The sequence below is a fragment of the Ostrinia furnacalis genome, unplaced genomic scaffold, assembly GCF_004193835.3.
Source record: "Ostrinia furnacalis isolate ACB-3 unplaced genomic scaffold, ASM419383v2 OfSCF0682, whole genome shotgun sequence".
NCBI lineage: Eukaryota > Metazoa > Arthropoda > Insecta > Lepidoptera > Crambidae > Ostrinia > Ostrinia furnacalis.
The window spans coordinates 708,460-726,999 of NW_021130921.1; the positions used below are offsets into that span (position 1 = coordinate 708,460).

The following is an 18,540-nucleotide window of genomic DNA, read 5'->3' on the forward strand; positions in this document are numbered from 1 at the left end:
TCCTGAACAATTAATGAAATAATAAAATATATTTGTGCTTAAATAGTAATAAGCCTACAGTTATGTACATAACAGATTTTATTTTATTAAAACAAAGGAACATTTACTAAAATTTAAATACTACTTTTGTGAAACCGACCGACGGACTTTTCCTGCGTGCGTGATGACGTTAATGACGTTTCCTAAGAAAAGTTCTGGATTTCGAAATTGATTTTAAAGCTTTGATTAAATAAATAACCATAATATAGCTGTACAGTTTTGCCTCTAATGTTTCGTCTATTAATTCTAACTACGGTGACTAGCGTGTTCAGAGCAGAGTGCAGTACAGCAGCCACTGTAGCCACCACCATGAAAGCCGCTGATTTTGAGGTGTTCGGCCGGGTGCAAGGTGTATTTTTCCGAAAGGTAAGTTAAGTAAACAATATTACTAATAGTAATAACTAGAGCTAGATTATGGTTAAGAATATACTGTGGGGATATGATGCTCAACCACAATAAGGAAGCTAGATGTTAGTGCTTCCTTCCGAGCGGGTGTTATGCTCGGGGACCAAGGTCCAATTTCTACCATCTTGGTTTTCCTATGTAATATACACATTATGCTGGGCAGGATATAAAACTCCGTCACCGCGATGCAGGTTTGTATGAGCGGCGGAGTGTGCCATAGTAAAGTAGTAACAGCACCATCTGTTGGTCACTAGTTTGTAGTGGCGTCGCCACAATACTTACCTAAATTCTGGTTAAGAAGTAGGTAAAAGATAGGTCATGTAGCATTAAAGATTTTTACCAAAATACCTAATTCAGTTCCTATGTGTTTTCCACTTGAAAACTAACATATCTGAACTGTCTGATAAAATTTACAGGGGTCGCTTTTAGATAAAAATGTGACAATAATTTATCATCTATGTTGCATTACTGTAATCCCTTAGTATTTTATCATCAATCTAACTTATTAAAAAGCTTCATTTAAAAGTATTTTATTCTGTTAAATAGTTTTGTTATTAGTATCATCTCACATCACAGCCTTTTACAGTCCACTGCTGGACTATGCGCAGACAGGTTGGAAATTTAATAGATTAATGTTAATCAGAGAGTGCTGCTGCTCGTTCTCTGTTCAGTGTGTAGTCTCTAAGTCGCCTCTTACAACACCCGCAAGAAGAGTTGGTGACTAATGTATTCAACGCTGCCGTCACCGCACCGAGATTAATAGCCACAAAATAGTAAAAACTTCTATCCATTATTTTGAAGAGACGAAATTAACAAAACCTGTTATCTCTGAAATGCAGGTTGAAAATATTTTCTATAAAATCACATTATTCTTCATTTCAGTTTACTTTCATTTCCATTTTATAATTATTGGGAGAAACTAACTTCTGAAACACCAGCCTATCCTTCTTGCAACTTATAAATAAAACAAAAGTCTATCTGAGGATGTTTCTCAATAGTAAGGCGCTGATAACTGCTACTGGTTATTGCAAACCTTGATCATGAATCTTAAATAAAATATTCTTGATTATTGTCATTTATCAGCATTCAGTTTTTAATAATTGAGGTGGTATTATAATACTCAATCATCAATGGGCCTAGTCCATTCCATGTCAAGGGGGTTACCTACGCCATATCGAATGACAAATGATCGAAAATCAAAATATCGAATACGTTTCATCGAACGATCAAAATATCGAACGATCAAAATATCGAACGATCAAAATATCGAACGCTCAAAATATCGAACGTTCAGAATATCGAACGATCAAAATATCGAACGGTCAAAATATCGAAAGTCGATATAGACGTTTTTATTTAATTAATCTACCTTGCTCGGCTCCGGTGCATGGTTGTGTTTGGTCGTACAGTTTTGTTTTGCCAGTTAATGTGTGCCTTAAGTATTTTTGTGCCTGAAAAGTTTATAAATTTAAAGAATAATGTCCCATTTTTGAGTAAAATAAGTTTATATTTTTATTTTGTTTAGAGTTAAGTTTGCCTTAGTTTAAAAAAAAATCTGTTTATTGTAAATTAGGAGCAAAACGTCTATATCGACTTTCGATATTTTGATCGTTCGATATTTTGATATTTCGATATTTTGATCGTTCGATATTCTGAACGTTCGATATTTTGAGCATTCGATATTTTGATCGTTCGATATTTTGATCGTTCGATGAAACGTATTCGATATTTTGATTTTCGATCATTTGTCATTCGATATGGCGTAGGTAACCCATGTCAAGGTGTGGCTTTATGTTATTTTTTTTTTGCAAAAAAGCGATATTGTAAATATTTCAAATAGAAAAACCAAAAAGCGATAGCCAAGTTTTTCCCGCATAGGAAACACTTCGCCCAATCTTCCCCAAATGGGTAGCCTTTCACCCAATCTTCCCCAAATGGGTAGCATTTCACCCACTCTTCCCCAAAAGCGAAACCATTCGCCCAGTCTGCCCTAAATCCGAAACTCGTCCCAATCTTCCTAATGCGAAACCCCTCGACCAATCCTTCCCGATTGCAAAACCCTTTCAAAATGTGCCCCGACTGGGAAACCTTTCATCCAAGCTTCTCCAAATGGGGAGCCTTTCACCCTATCTTCCCCAAAAGCGAAACCCTTCGCCCAATCTCTCCCGAATGGGAAAATCTACCCCGTTCGGGAAAACCTGAGCCCAATCTCACCTAAATGCGAAACCCTCTGCCTAATCTCCCCCTAATACGAAATTAAATGCTTTCTCATAATCTTTCCTATATGGGAAATCTGCTCCGAATTAGAAACCGGCCCCCAATTTGCATTCTTTCGCTGAATCTTCCCCAATTAATACGAAACCCTTCGCTCAATCTTTCCCGAATGTGAAACCCTACGCATAATCATCCTTAAATTCAAAACTTCGCCCTATCATCCCTGAAATAAAAAAAAATATATACAAAATGACATTGGCATTTACGTGACTAACGAGCTTTGTGTGAGCCTCGAAGGCTTAATTTATTGCGATTTAGTGTAATTCGACTTTAAATGTCTTTACATTGCCTTTATTTTGAAATTTTTGGAGTAGTGCAAGGAGTTAACTTTAGAATGGTAGTCTGTTTTTAAATCATATCGTTGTAATCGTTCCTAGTGTTCCTGTAATCCTGTATCCCATCCCACTCGCGTATGCGTTAAGTCGACGCATTCATGCAAATAAACTAGGTATGTTTGCCTTGCATGTAGCCAGACAAACTTTACTTTCTTGCCCTTAAAACAATATTTTAGCTATGTGGCCATTAATCACAACAAGTTTGAGAACCTGTTATCTACACAAAGAAATATCGGAGGGGATGTTCTAGTTCCAGTCGAGAAATAACTCGCAACGAATTCATCATCATTATCATCATTTCAGCCACAGAACGTCCACTGCTGAACATAGGCCTCCCCTAATGATTTCCACATCGCCCAGTTAGTAACTACCTTTATGAGGTCGTCGCTACGAATTATTTGAACCTTTGGAACTCATTTTCAATTATTTTCGCAGCACACAAAGCAAGAAGCGGACAAGCTTGGTCTGCGTGGCTGGTGCAAGAATACCAGCCAAGGCACAGTCCTCGGGCACATGCAAGGGCCAACAGACAAGGTGGAAACTATGTAAGTCACTTATAATCATTTCACTATTAAATACTATTGAAAAAAATGTCATAGGTTCACAAACTTTAGTCTTATGGCCCCAAACAAATGTTAGATCGGTTATTTGGTATCTATTAAGTAAGAAAATTTCTGATTTTAGATATTTTGTCCTGAAACAAAAGTAAGAAGTAATTTATGAAACAGTTTGGAAATTGACCTATTTTATTAGACATACTTAGGGAGAAAAGTTTATGAGTCCTAAGTTCATGTAAAAATCCCAAAGAAACCTTAACTTTACCTTAGAGCCTTTGGCGTTTCGCCATCCCTAGCTGTCACCTTGCAGTTACGCCACTGATTATACCATTAACAGAAGCAATCGGATAAAAGCCAAAATAAATTTTGTGGCCTCTGACACAAATGGCTTTTTGCGCTTAATCTGATTAGCAGAATATCTCCGCCCTTGGCCCAAACATTAGGCATGATTTTGTATTTTCAGGATGCACTGGCTCAAATCCACTGGAAGCCCTAGCAGCCAAATAGATAAAGCGGAATTTAGAAACCAGAAGGAAATCGATGAATACACCTTCGATGATTTCAGTATTATTAGGGAAAAGAGAGATTAAATTATAATTTATTAGTAAAATGAAGTTTGTCCGTTAATAAATGAGCGAGTGTGGCTTGATAAAGAATAAGAATTTACTTGAAAAAGCATAATACTTACCTGACTGAGAAATATGATCTGAGACAAACTGAATTTCACGCGGGAACTGTAGATAAAAGCTAGTCTAGTATTAGTACCGCAAAATATAGTAATTCAAACGCCTATAGACTATAATATTCTCACCCACGCTCGCTAGTTTTGTGAATCTACAGCTAACGTGCCCCTTGTGATAATAATTTGAGAAGGAATGTTACTTGAGTGCCTACATATGAATATGTAAGTCCCTTAGCTTGTTAATCTTCCCTTTGAAGTGTATGGCCGTCTAGTTTAAGAGCATGAACTAAAGAGCAAATAGGTTAATGTGCCGACTCCGAGTGCTCTCTAGTATTATTTTGGTGTCCTAATTTATTTAGGTACATCGTAAATCTTGTATTTTATTTCAATGCAATTTCTTTTTAGTATACCTAGAAGGTAGTTTCGTTTGTATATGAATAAATTGATGTATTTAAAATATTATGTTCGTTTATTATTCAAATCAAATAACTCATTTACGAGCCACCTCCAAGTTAGCGTAAACAAAAGCCCTTTTCATAATTTGCTGTTTGATGTCCTTTTAATGTTTTGCGATAAGCATCGTTTGAACCTGCGTCTCATCTTTAATTATAATCATGGTAATAAATTTAACACCCTTTGAGGAAACCTTTGTCAAACATACCGCACGGATTTCCTTCATAAACAGAGCATTATTTATTTGCGCCAGTAATTAGATGGGCGAGATAAACAAAAAGTTACGTAGTGGAAATTTTTAATTACATTTCCCTCTCGCGTCCTCAGTAATGTGTAGAATACAAAAGCTTATTTCCCGAGGCCGCACTAAAAGGCCCCCAGTAATTACTCTTGTAACGAGCAAAAACCCTGGCTGTAGCAGCCATTCTGTTCAGCGGAAACCACTACTTGCTACGGTCTGCTTTCAAACACAATGGTGTTAACTACCCATTGACACGAACAATAACTTTAAACAGTAGATTCGAANCATAGATTCGGAACAAAGATCATAGTGAACTTTAAAGTCCAGGAAGATGCTCGTATCATTAATTCCTAAACATAAAACTTCTTAAGCTCCAAACTACACGTTGGAGATTTTCGAATACCATTCCATGCCGGATGTTTCGATTGATTGAACAGAGATTCCGTAATACAACGCGAATGTTGTATTGCCAACGCAAACATTTAGTCGGATTTAATAGAATCTTCTATTTATCAGCCAGAAGCTATTTGAAACACTCCGCGAAAATAACAAATCTATATCTCGCCACCCACCCTAACTAACGAGCGAAACATTTTGCGAGCGTCTACTTCATTAACCACTTTGGGACGTAATATTGGCTGAACATACAATAACCCCAATTCTTCATTGTCTGAGTAATTAACCGCCGAACGCGCCCGCTGGAAACCAATGTGTTACAAGCTAATGGATTGGAAAAGATCTTTCCAGCGTTAACGTCTATACATAATCGTACCGCGTGTACCTAAGATGGATGGAGCACTTTCTTTCGGGTAAACTCTGCCTCGAGATCACATTTGAAATGTAACATTTTCTTTTACTACACTAACACATAGGCCCTCTTTATGTAACAATTTCCAAGTATAATTACACAAACTTCAAAAGTTCTGAACCCATGTGTAACGTGATCTCCTCGAATTAAGTCGCGTTCAACAGTATTTAAAGGGACGACATAATTAAAACTTTTCACTTGAGCCCTGGGAGACACATCGTATTATTTTTAACGACTTTCCCCAAACTTCAAGAGTTTCCAAAGTTTTTGCAGTACAGATAATGTTATACTAAAGCGCTATTATAGCTAGTGCGCCGCTTGTAATCAATCTGGTGTGTTGCCGTTATCGGAAGATTCCGGGATATTGGTGAACAAAGCCATGTGTTAGCCAACAATAGATGTTGACCTTGAAGGCTTTTACCGAGGAGTTTTCGCTCGAAAGGGTAGGAAATAATTACGTTCGAGTCAGTAACCCGGGCGTGCGTTATTGATGGGTTCGCGCGGGCGGCGGCGCTGAGACGCGCGGTAAGTGGGTCAGGGTGGGAAGCGGGAGCGCGCAGCCGCCGAGTCACTGCGCCCTCAGCCTTCAGCCATGGCGGACGCGCCGCCCGAGGTCCTCGAATTGAACGTGGGCGGCGTGCATTACGCCACCACGCGCGACACGCTCCTCCGCGAACCCGACTCGCTTCCCGCCGCCGCGCTGCGCGATGCAGACCACCCGCGTGACGCTCGCGGACGCATTTTCTTCGACCGTGACGGAGTTCTCTTCCGTTATGTGCTCGATTATCTCAGAGACGGTGGACTCGTGCTTCCCGAGTGCTTCAGGGAACATAAACGTCTAGCGCGGGAAGCGAAACACTACCGCCTTGCCGGGCTGGAGAGTGCAGTTCGAGAAGCGGATCCTCGACCTCCAAATCGTGAGCGCGGGTGCATCACCGTCGGCTACCGCGGCAGCTTCGCGTTCGGCCGCGACGGCCTCGCTGATGTTAAGTTCCGCAAGTTGTCCCGTATTCTAGTCTGTGGAAAAGTGACGCTGTGCCGTGATGTCTTCGGTGAAACCCTGAACGAGTCCCGAGATCCGGACCACGGTCTCGCAGATCGGTACACATCGCGGTTCTTCCTGAAGCACTCGTTCATCGAGCAAGCGTTCGACATGTTGCAAGAGAACGGTTTCAAACTGACTGCAAGTTGTGGCAGCGGCACGGCCGGCGGTGCAGCCGAGCTCAAGCCGGGTGTCGACTCGGAGGAGAATCGTTGGAATCACTACAACGAATTTGTTTTCGTGCGCGAATAAGTTCAACGTTACGTAGTATTAAATGTGATATGAATCAGCTGAGCCGCTTCAGACCGGTGCGGCCGCTATTACGGTGGACGGCAATAATATTTTATTTTATTTTATTTTTATTTTTATTTTACAAGGAAAACAATACAGTGTAGAAACTATGTAGACTAACATTTTAGAAAACTTATAACCATTAACATGTTTTCACATTTAAATGTTTAATATGAATACCTCTTTCAGGTAACGAGATTAACGAAAATTATATTTATAATTATAAATCTTTATCTGAAACTAGTGTCTGTATACTTTTATCTTACTAGTTCGATTACTGTTTACAGTCTGCGCCTTATCAATTGTTGACTTGTTGTGTTGTTGCATTTATTTAATTACTATGCCGATTAAGAGACTTCAATATTATTCAGACTGGTTATTTACGTTATTCTTATGATTTAGTTAAAAATAACTATTATGTAGATATTGAGACCTTAAGAATTGTAATCATGTATCAAATAGGTAGTGTTAAATGTAAAAAAATATAAATAGCAGTAGTTAATTACTCCCTATTAGGATTAATTTCATGTACCTACTGTTACATACCTATTTCTAATAAATTTCCAAATTATTTTGTATTGACTTTATAGTATTTAAAACTATTATTATTACTTACTAATGTATTTTGAAAATAACTGCGTGGGCCATCATTTTGATACAAATTATGCCAAATTATTATTATAACAAGTCTGACGTTATATTATTTTCTGTTTCAGTATGTATTATATTTGCATATTATTAACATTATCTATATCTTTGTATCTATATTATAATCATATTATAAACAATCTGGGTACACAGTTACCGAGTGATGTGTTGTGATCAATGCATTTTATTCTACTACTAGTCGTTATAGCTGTAAGACCAAAAATCGATTTCTGATAATTTCTAGTGAGTTTTAAAAACGAGCGCGTATAAAGTGTACCTAAATGAATAAATTGTAAGTATTATAATATATTTTAACAGCTGATCGTGTCTCGAGCAAAATATTGAAGACGATAGCGTGAAACTTTTGTATAACAAGGTAAATACGCAATTACGAGTTGGGAAGTAAGTATGAAAGCTGGCGAGGGTTTGTAATATCGCCTCGACAAACTTTTGATCGTTAGCATAGGAATTTGTTCAACAATATCTATTATCGTTATACTTTACGAACTATAATTTCGTGCCGGCTTCTTAGAACCCCAGTTTTTCATTGACTAAACGCAACGTCGAATTTAATATGATCGCAGCCATATCATTAGATTATACCTATAGATAATTTAAGCGGAACTTCCATAGCCATCTTCCAGCTTGAAATAGTCGTTTTAGTGCCTTTTTCCTGTGATGCCAATTTCGGCACGCTTGCGGTTCTTCTAATCTGTGGCGTGCGTATACAGGTTGTCCTAAAGAGTAGAGTCAAGCCGAAGCCCAGTGGTGGTAGAGCATCACTAGGGCTACCCAAATCACCGTGACTTTTGATAGTTTTCGAGTTATGTTTTTTTTTTTTGCAACATACAGGATTTTAGTTTACTTTCGTGTTATGGATGTAAATACATCTGAATCAGCTAGGCCTCGTATTCATCTAATAATCATAAAAAAATCAGGCATGTAACTTGACTATTCGCGTTACAGTGATTAAAAAAAGTACCAAAATAACTCGAAAACTATCGAAAATCGCGGAACATTCATGGGGGTGTTTTGGATAGCCCTAGTGATGCTCTACCACCACTGGGCTTCGGCTTGACACTAATTTTTGGGACATCCTGTATAAAATCACGGTGCTGATTGCGTGCGTGTAGCCCGCCTTATAGGGAAAACGTGTATGACATAACGAAATGCGGACAGCCCTCAAGATCCGCACGCGTGCCGAAATTCGCACCACATGAAAAAGGCACTTACAGTAGTCTCGTTGTAGACCAAACACGAATAATAATACTTTTATTATAATAATCTATGTCTTATGAGTTATATTCCAATTTTTTAGCTTATTGCATCATATGATGCTTACAAGTGCCATACAAATATTTTATGCTCGACACAGTTAATAGATAGTGTTGTTTCATCAATAAAATATTATAATCCTTATAAGTAAATGTAAAAAGGAAATTAGGAAATATTAACATTTAAAACCAATCTTATTTGTGTTAGATATTTGAAATGTTTATTGTGTTTAGAACAATTAGTTAAATGTTAGAATACATCTTATTACATACTGTCAAATTTTAAATTGATCGTTGAAATTGTAATTGATTTATCTTCAATACGAATATTTGGAGAAACTTTTGATCCTATTTAGACACCTTCCGCATTTGTCTGGAGAAAAACAGTGAAGGACCTGGACTTAAAATGTAGGGTTTCTAAAAAAAATAGTTTTGGGAATAAATTTAGTTAAAAAAGTAAAAATCTTGTTTATCTTTTGACTCGAGTTCATAAATATATAAAATATACTGGCATGTTTCAAAATATTGTAGCGTTTTAACATACTCGTAGCATAATGTATGTCAATATAAACTCAAACATGAAATGAAATGTAATCATATAAACTTCATCAATATGTTGCGGTATATTGAAATTAGCACTGCCAATAATATTTATGAACTCGACTGTACCTATCTACATTAACTCCCAAAGAAAGGGTAACTAAATTACCTACATTTAACCTTTACACCAACCATCAAACGAAACTAGCGTTCATTACTCCGATTCTTATCTATGGGTTTTATTACCCTAAATCATAACTTTGTATGAGAAATTAATGTTTCAAGCGTTAAACCATGGTAAAACTACGTCAATGTAGTGAATTATCAAGTTAAACACACATTATGTTATTAAATTGTAATTAACACGCAGTGTGAAACCAACATAGAACACATTTAATTTTCTATTAAATCAGACACATTTGTGGTGAATACACATTCACAAATACACAGCCGCTTTGTCGTCCAAAAACATACTAAACTAACATAATGAGCTTTGTATTTGAAACACATATCGACCTTGTTCTCTTTTGTATGTTTTCATGGATACGGCCTTACAGGTGACATGTAATTATTGAAAAGCTATACGCCTGAAGCTCGTCTTCAGCTTTACTGGGACATGAAAACGAAATTCAGACCCGTTCGTACCTATTGTACCTATTTTGCACAATGTGCTCTACAAACTAGGTACTTAGTCTAATCTGTGGTACCGTATCACTGAAAGTTACACAGTAAAGGCATAAAGGTAGAGGCATTGTACAGGAAAATAAGCAGTGCCTACCTAGTTAAAGGGTTTTCACAGTGGTTTGCAATTTATATTGCTTAGCACACCAAGCCTGTGTAGGTAGATAGAACAATTTTTTATTAAACATGGCAAGACAACACTTTTATTTTCCTGAAAAACACTCGTTTTTCCTACTAAAACCTACTTTTTTCCCATTTTCCCCGTGAAAAAAAAAATATCCTACGATAAAAAATTAAAACATAAAACCCAGTGAACCAAACCATCAATGTGGTCACTTCCTTGCCCGTAAAAATGTCGACCCATTCTGCAAGTGTCGACATTTTTACGGGCAAGGAGGTGACCACATTGATGGTTTGGTTCACATTTCACATGGTTTTATGTTTTATTTTTTACATAAATTACCACAAAGTAAAAATATTTTAAGTACTCAACTTTCGGTTACTTACCATACGGCAATTTCTAGCAATTTCTCAGAGACTTGTTACATGAGATGCTTAATAGTAGAATATTAATACACCCTGTAATGTGCGTCGTTGAATATTTGACTCCGCACTCGGGTGCTCGCTCATGTAAAATTCAGTGACCCTGTTTAGTTCATTGGTCACCAATATTCCTTTGATCGCTTTCTGCACGAATCTGACCTGAAATTATTGCTAACCATATTACCGTTATACCGGTGAAGGTGCCTGACCTTTGTGAACATGAAAGGGTTGAGTGCGTCGCTAAGCGGTCTTTATAGGCGCCTTCGATACTATGTATAATTAATAGATCTTTAATTAGTTAACAATAGAAATTGTACCAAACAATAGGTGACTCTATCGCCCGTATTCACAAATGATGCTAGTTTAAGTGAAGCAGCAAATCGAACGCACAGCGTTGAATAGAGCTCTGTGCGTCCACGCGCACTGTGAGACCTCATAGTAATGTTTTCGAATACGGGTGTATGTCTATTAAAACTAGGAATAAGCCCAATGTTACATACAGGTGGGGCAATACAGTAACAGTTTGAGAAACACTGTCCAAGTCCTTATGATGATTATGATCTACTTACCTGTTTATTATCTCCAGTGGAATATACTTGACGACCTAAATACTGAAGCAAACTGAATTCATCGGTTGTTATTAAGGAAGCAGTTTACATAACGTTCATAGTAAAACTTTATCATGAAAATACATTAAGGTAAGTACATAATGGTGGCTATTATATGGGCATCAGGCAGGGCATGATAAGAATAGAATAGGTCGTATGATGGTTGTAATTTGTATATCTAAAAACATTATACCTAGTAATCTTTTGCAATATTCTGATGACTCGGATAAGTTAAGTACCTACAAGATTTTAACGTGGTTTTGAACGTAACTAAGGCTGAGTTGCTGCACCACCTAACTTTGACCATAACTAGACTACCTATAGCGATAACCGGTGTTTTTTGTATGACGTTTGTCAAAGTTAAAGTAAGATGGTGCAACCCAGCCTAAACTGTCTTAATCCTTATGACCTATCTACTTTACTTAACTTACTTATGTTATTTATTAGACGTGAAATACATTATCTTGGGTTGAATACATAACATTGTAAGGTACCTACGTTTAATTTCCTGTGTTCGCCCCAAAGTTTTCCGACCCTAAACTTGGTGGAATTTTGAGTCCATAATGTCTTAGTTACGGAGACTTGCGATGATAATATAATACATTAATATTAATATTATGATGATAGAATACATTATGAATTATGATTAAAGTTTTTAAATTCTAAGAGTGGGCATACGAGCTTGTAGATAAGTTCGTTCGTCGTTCGTTTCAGCTAAATGATGTCCACTGCTGGACAAAGGCATCCCCCAAGGATTCCCATAGCGACCGGTTCTGCGCCGCCCGCATCCAGGCTCTCCCACGACCTTCACCAGATCGTCGGTCCAACTAGTGGGAGGCCTGCCCACGCTACGTCTTCCGGCCCGCTAATTTGTAGATAAGTTTTTGAATATGCTTGTAGATAATAATTTAATTTTTCTAAATCCGCTAAAACCGGAAACAATAAGCCTGTATTATTCCCATTGAACGAATTTTGGTTGTAAACCCTTCGTTAGATTTACGGGCCTCCAAATTACCTACGTACCTAAAGGTTGGATCCCGTGACAGAACGCAATTGATGATGGTAAGAAATGGCGATCTGTTATGGTGATTTGTGAATCAAGGAATTTTTAAATACCTTTATCGGATGTAGGTATATCGTAACCTATTTTATTTTTACATATTATCTTTCTTAATCTTCATCATCATCATTTCAGCCATAGGACGTCCACTGCTGAACATAGGCCTCCTTTGAGGCTGAACTAGGCGCCTTTCTTAATCTTACAGGAAGGTATGTATTACATTCATGTACCTATCTCATTCACAGTTGAGTAGGTTCAGTCCGTAATTTTAAAACTTTGATGAACTGCTACTAGGTGGACCGACGATCTGGTAAAGGTCGCGGGAAGAGCCTGGATGCGGGCAGCGCAGGACCGTTCATTGTGGAAAACCTTGGGGGAGGCCTTTGTCCAGCAGTGGACGTCATTTGGCTGAAACGAACGAACTTAAAACTTTAGCTATACGAGTAAATACCTAATTAACCGCTTTATTTAATCAATCGGAGTTCGTGTCATGGAAAGTTAGCTGCCTCTAACTATCCCGAAAACACGTTGCTTAAAGTAAACTTGACAGTCAACTGCGAATTGGATTACCTAGAGATTGAAAACCGTATAAATCAGAGAGAGAAAACCATCGGTTGGGCGGAAACTGAAAGGAAAATTAATTAAAAGCGCCCGATCGCGAAATTCGCCGAGTTTGCATTGTGCGGAATTAGCGCTGGGTTGGATAGTGTGAGTAGGGTTGCCAATTTGTTTTTGAAATTAAATTAAATAGTCCTGACGTGGATACAGTTTGGTAAGTGCTGACTAAGTCTTTTTTAAATAAAGATAGCATTAGTTTTTTAATAACCTAATCCTACTTTCCTTTTATCCGCAGTTTCGCACTCTACCTATTTCAAACTTATTTTCAGCGCACAACAAGTCCACTTTTTTTATTCATGACGATGTAAAAGTTACTTTCAGGACTTTTAGGTGGTAACCCTAGTGAGGCAGTTTTCTAATGCGACAGGTTGCTTGACGATCCTTTTAGCAAAATTAACAGTTAGTCGTTAATTAGATAGTTTAGATGCCTAAATAAATAGTAAATGTCCTCTCATACCTATTTACTCAGGCGCTTGTTTAGCGAAGTCCGTTTGGTCCAGTTAATTGAAGACAACACCACAGAATTGTTTTGAGGAAAAAGGAAACGGAATAGTAGTGGATATTAGATTCGTTAATCTGCACGAAATGGATCTAAGATGTTTAATTAATTTATTTATTAACCCTCTACTACGTAGATACTCTAGGACAGTCTTTCCCAAAGTAGGCGATAACGCCCCCTTGTGGGCGCTGCAGGCTTAAAGGGGGGCGGTAAGAGACCCAGAAAAAAATCGGGACGTTGTGTAGAGGCTTGGGAGGCGTCATCTACTAGGAGGACTCTTAGACACCGACTGTGCTCGACTCTTGACTACAAAAATGGGGGGCGCTAAAAAATAATTTATTCTCAAAGTGGGCAGTAGACTAAATAAGTTTGGGAACCGCTGCTCTAGGATTTATAATTAACTTACATGTACCAGGTAGGTACTTACTTATGTAGTAAAAATATACATTTAGCAATGCAACGCGTCGGCGTCAGCTGCACTGCAGAGGATATGTATTGGGATCCCAATGGAGAGCAAGCATGATGAGCACGATTATCATGCTTGAAGTGACTAAGTAAGTATGGTAGGTATGTAGATTGGATGTTATGTGGATGCCAATCCCCATAGCACAAACTTTGTTATGCTGCTTTTACACTATGCGGAAATTAGCCGAGTTAAGTCCAAAAAACAGAGGAGTGGGGATGAAATTCATTCATAATTCATCCCCACTCCACTGTTTTTTTGACTTGACTTGGCTAATTTCCGCGCAGTGTAAACGCAGCATTTAAGCTAAGTTTTGAGCCAAAGACCTAAATGGGACTAAGTATAAGTAGGTTTATTGTTAGCAAAAAATATATAAAGGTACGTAAACAAAAACAAAGGGCCCAGAATGAACTCCATTCACCCAGAAATTCACAACACAGACCCTCATAATATCAACAAAGGAAAAATAACAGAGTTAAATAAACGGAATAATTTATAGAAGGGACTATTCATAAGGCACCTGCCCAAAGACCTATCGGGCTTTTTTACTGAAACTTTATGTAAGTAAATACAGTCATATTGATAAGGATTTACGTCGAAAATGCGGGGTGAAATATAAATGAGCCGTAACTTGTAGCAGGGATCACATTTCACTGAGATTACGAGGACGTTCGTCGAAGTGAGGAGGAAGGAAAAGTTTGAATCTGGTAAACTGGTAAGTAAGGATTTGATGTGCGCTCCCTTCGAGAGGCCACTGTGGAAAACGAAGTTTCGTATACATAAAGATTTAGCAGAACCTCTAAAACAAATTTAGCCAGAATGATAAATTTGTAGATGTTATAAGTTGGACGTTACAACTCGCCGAATGTGGTCCCTCAGATGAACCATGTCAAATACCAAATTACTGAATCTGACCAAATAAGATGATTTTGATGAATGGTAATATTTAGGAGGTAAATCGTAGGGCTTCATACGAAAATAAGAGCAACAAAATACGTGCAACCCGCTTTTAATATAGAGCAGATAAATAACTGAAGACGACTTCTTTCAGCTTTTTCATTTCTTGAGGGCAACCGTGTTTGGCGCTCACTAGTTGGCGCCACTGGCACATGAGAGAACCATAAAGTTAAAGAATAGGTCCTTACTCGATATTGGCGCCAAATTCTGCTCTAGGTATAGGCGCCAAAATGAGTCCTCCCTTCACTTCAACGATCACCAGCGTCGGTGCCGAACTTTCGGGTTCGGGTGCGGCTGTGACGCCATCTGGTGAGAATTCGTACACTCTCTTGAAATTAAATTCTTGGTGAATTTGATTAAATTAGGGTTTTATTGGATATAGCCAGTGGCCACTGGACACAGCTAATCCTTATTGCCACCTAATTAATATCTTTTGCAGAAATGAAACACCTTTTATCATACCTCAGTAATATTTTATTCTGTAATTAATTAACATCNACATTTTTAGCAATGCAACGCATCGTCGCGTCAACTGCACTGCAGAGAATGTTCTGATCCCAGTGGAGAGCAAGCATGATGAGCACGATTATGATGCCCGAGTGACTAAGTAAGTATGGTAGGTATGTAGATTGGATGTTATGTGAGTGCCAATCCCCATAGCACAAACTTTGTTATGCTAAATTTTGAGCCACAGACCTAAATGGGACTAAGTAAGATAGGTTTATTGTTAGCAAAAAATATTTAAGGGTACGCAAAACAAAAACAAAAACAAAGGGCCCAGAATGAACTCCATTCACCCAGAAATTCACAACACAGACCCTCATAATATCAACAAAGGAAAAATAACAGAGTTAAATAAACGGAATAATTTATAGAAGGGATTTTATACTATTCAGAAGGCACCTGCCCAAAGAGCTATCGGGCTTTTTTACTGAAACTTTATGTAAGTAAATTAATACAGTCATATTGATAAGGATTTACGTCGAAAATGCGGGGTGAAACATAAATGAGCCGTAACTTGTAGCAGGGATCACATTTCACTGAGATTACGAGGACGTTCGTCGAAGCAAGGAGGAAGGAAAAGTTTGAATCTGGTAAACTGGTAAGTAAGGATTTGCTTTTTAAAATACGTGCAACCCGCTTACAAAATATATAAAGCAGATAAATAACTGAAGACGACTTTTTTCAGCTTTTTCATTTCTTGAGGGCAACCGTGTTTGGCGCTCACTAGTTGGCGCCACTGGCACATGAGAGAACCATAAAGTTAAAGAATAGATCCTTACTCGATATTGGCGCCAAACTCTGCTCTAGGTATAGGCGCCAAAACGAGTCCTCCCTTCACTTCAACGATCACCAGAGTCGGTGCCTAACTTTCGGGTTCGGGTACTTCGGAGTTCGGGTGCGGCAGTGACGCCATCTGGTGAGAATCCGTACACTCTCTTAAAATTAAATTCTTGGTGGGTGAATTTGATTAAATTAGGGTTTTATTGGATATAGCCAGTGGCCACTGGACCAACTGGACACAGCTAATCCTTATTGCCACCTAATTATCTTTTGCAGAAATGAAACACCTTTTATCATACCTCAGTAATATTTTATTCTGTAATAAATTAACATCAATATAAACATAATTCAATTGTCAATATCTGTATTATTTTCTAACTTAAAAATATTATCTCTATAATACCTCAATTCAGCAATACTTTCAAAAATATCATCAATAGATCTGTGCTGGAATTTTTTCTTTGGAATCGTTGAGTATTCCTTTTGATACCATCTCCTTGCTAGTTCTTTGATTGTGCTCACATCAATGATTCTGTAGTGCAGATATAAGTCAAAGTTGGGCATGTATTTGCGAAGAAAAAGCCTGTCCATATAGACGCTGTTTCCACCTAAAGGACACTTTTTCTCAGGGACATGTGCGGAAACAAATTCTAGCACTTGTTTTTCAGCTTCTTTCAGAGAGATCTTCGATTTACGGCTAGCCTCCGTCAAACCACTCTGAAAATATAAAATACATTAATAAAAAATTGGATCTGTATAATATTTAATGTAGCAAAATTTCTGGATTCTATATTTAGTAAGACAATAGGGATGATGACTGGGTAATGAAATCGAAATTCTATTTATTTATTTAGTTGTATGATCTAAAATTTACTCTATGTACAAAAATAAAAATCTATAATGATAAATGTGATTGTCTACATGGAATTATGATGTGCAAGAATCATTCTAAATATTAAAAAAAAATTGACAGAACAGTGCTTGATGGATTCTATGGACTGCTTTTATTTTGTGGAAAAAGTAAGCAGTAAATAGAATTATACCCAATACCTCACCGTGTGTAGCAATACACCAACTGTCCATATTATTGAGAATACTATCAGGTTGATGTATCACCAGGTTAGGCCCAGTTGCCACCAAGTTCAAATCAGCATCAGTTACTAGGCATGCGATTTCTAAGATATGGTCTTTATCAATATTCAGGCCAGTCATTTCCAAATCAACCCAAACTATCCTTTTAGCGCTGTCTTTACGAGCTTGCGTCGACATTGTCGACGCGGTTTTATCTGAAAAAATACCTGCTGTTAGTTTGCTATTCTTTTTAAGTCATTACTTTTGAAATTATTCAAGATATTGAGCATTTTTAGGTTATCTCATAGTGCTTACTTTGCGACATGCCTCTAAGAATCGACTTAGATAAGGCAAAGGATTTTCTCAATAGATTCATTTAATTTATCGTATTCTAGCAAATTAATGATTCTCGTCCCATTTACTTTTTTAGTTAAAAATCTTTTAGAAAAATAAAATTCTACAAACAATTGCGAATTCGGCATGAATGACATCTGTGATGAAATGAATNGGAAATTACCGTGCGCTATTCACTTGTCTAATAAATTACCTCTCGTGCCGAACATTGCCCATTGAAATTTGAGAGTCGTAGTCCGCATAAAATATTATCATACGCGAAGCCGGCCTCCCGCGCGCGTTTTGTTTGGATACTAAACAGTAAGCATTGAAAGTTATCATTTGTGTTTATGTTGATGCATAATTGATGCAATTATGTTTGTTGTGTTCTTTTTTTTTCAGATTATATTTTTTTGTTCCTACTCTATGTGTATCAGTAAAAACATAATATTTTCATGAATTTTCCTATTTTAAAAATGACAATATAAAAAACATTTATAACAAAATGTTTACGTAAGCATAGGGGGAGGGGGTAAGTGCTTTGCTTACTTTTGATGACAAGGGGGGCGGGGGGGTAAAAAATGGTAAGAAATCTGCTTACGTAATACTTGAACGGCCCCTGAAACAACAACGGCTTCTTGGCGGGAATCTGAAGCGTCATGTTTGTTAGCGGTTTGTAATAATGGTGGATTATTAACCATTAAGTGTGGGCAAGTGAAGCAAAACAGTGCATCGTGATTCTTCTGGTTCTCTCAAGTTGTGGATAGGAGGTCTCAGTAAAGCACCACAACTTTACTGAGACTCAATGACTCAAAGGGTGGGAAGAGGTATCAT

The 18,540-nt window shown here is 37.6% G+C and overlaps 3 protein-coding genes across 3 annotated transcripts; 2 read left to right on the plus strand and 1 right to left on the minus strand.

Moving 5' to 3' along the window:
- Positions 1 to 149: 149 nt before the first annotated feature.
- Positions 150 to 4,575, plus strand: LOC114366747 (acylphosphatase-2). Its single transcript, XM_028323712.1, has 3 exons — positions 150 to 405; positions 3,489 to 3,598; positions 4,074 to 4,575. The coding sequence occupies exons 1-3, from the start codon at positions 268 to 270 to the stop codon at positions 4,198 to 4,200; spliced, it is 375 nt and encodes a 124-aa protein (XP_028179513.1). The 5' UTR covers positions 150 to 267; the 3' UTR covers positions 4,201 to 4,575.
- A 730-nt stretch (positions 4,576 to 5,305) lies between these two features.
- Positions 5,306 to 8,558, plus strand: Ktl (BTB/POZ domain-containing protein Ktl). The gene is made up of 2 exons (XM_028323713.1): positions 5,306 to 7,178; positions 7,302 to 8,558. Exon 1 carries the CDS (start codon positions 6,387 to 6,389, stop codon positions 7,086 to 7,088), a length of 702 nt encoding a protein of 233 aa, XP_028179514.1. The 5' UTR covers positions 5,306 to 6,386; the 3' UTR covers positions 7,089 to 7,178; positions 7,302 to 8,558.
- An 8,047-nt stretch (positions 8,559 to 16,605) lies between these two features.
- LOC114366760 (oligoribonuclease, mitochondrial) lies at positions 16,606 to 17,859 on the minus strand. Its single transcript, XM_028323727.1, has 3 exons — positions 17,689 to 17,859; positions 17,353 to 17,588; positions 16,606 to 17,019 (listed from the first exon to the last, which is right to left on the minus strand). The coding sequence occupies exons 1-3, from the start codon at positions 17,747 to 17,749 to the stop codon at positions 16,651 to 16,653; spliced, it is 666 nt and encodes a 221-aa protein (XP_028179528.1). The 5' UTR covers positions 17,750 to 17,859; the 3' UTR covers positions 16,606 to 16,650.
- Positions 17,860 to 18,540: the final 681 nt, after the last annotated feature.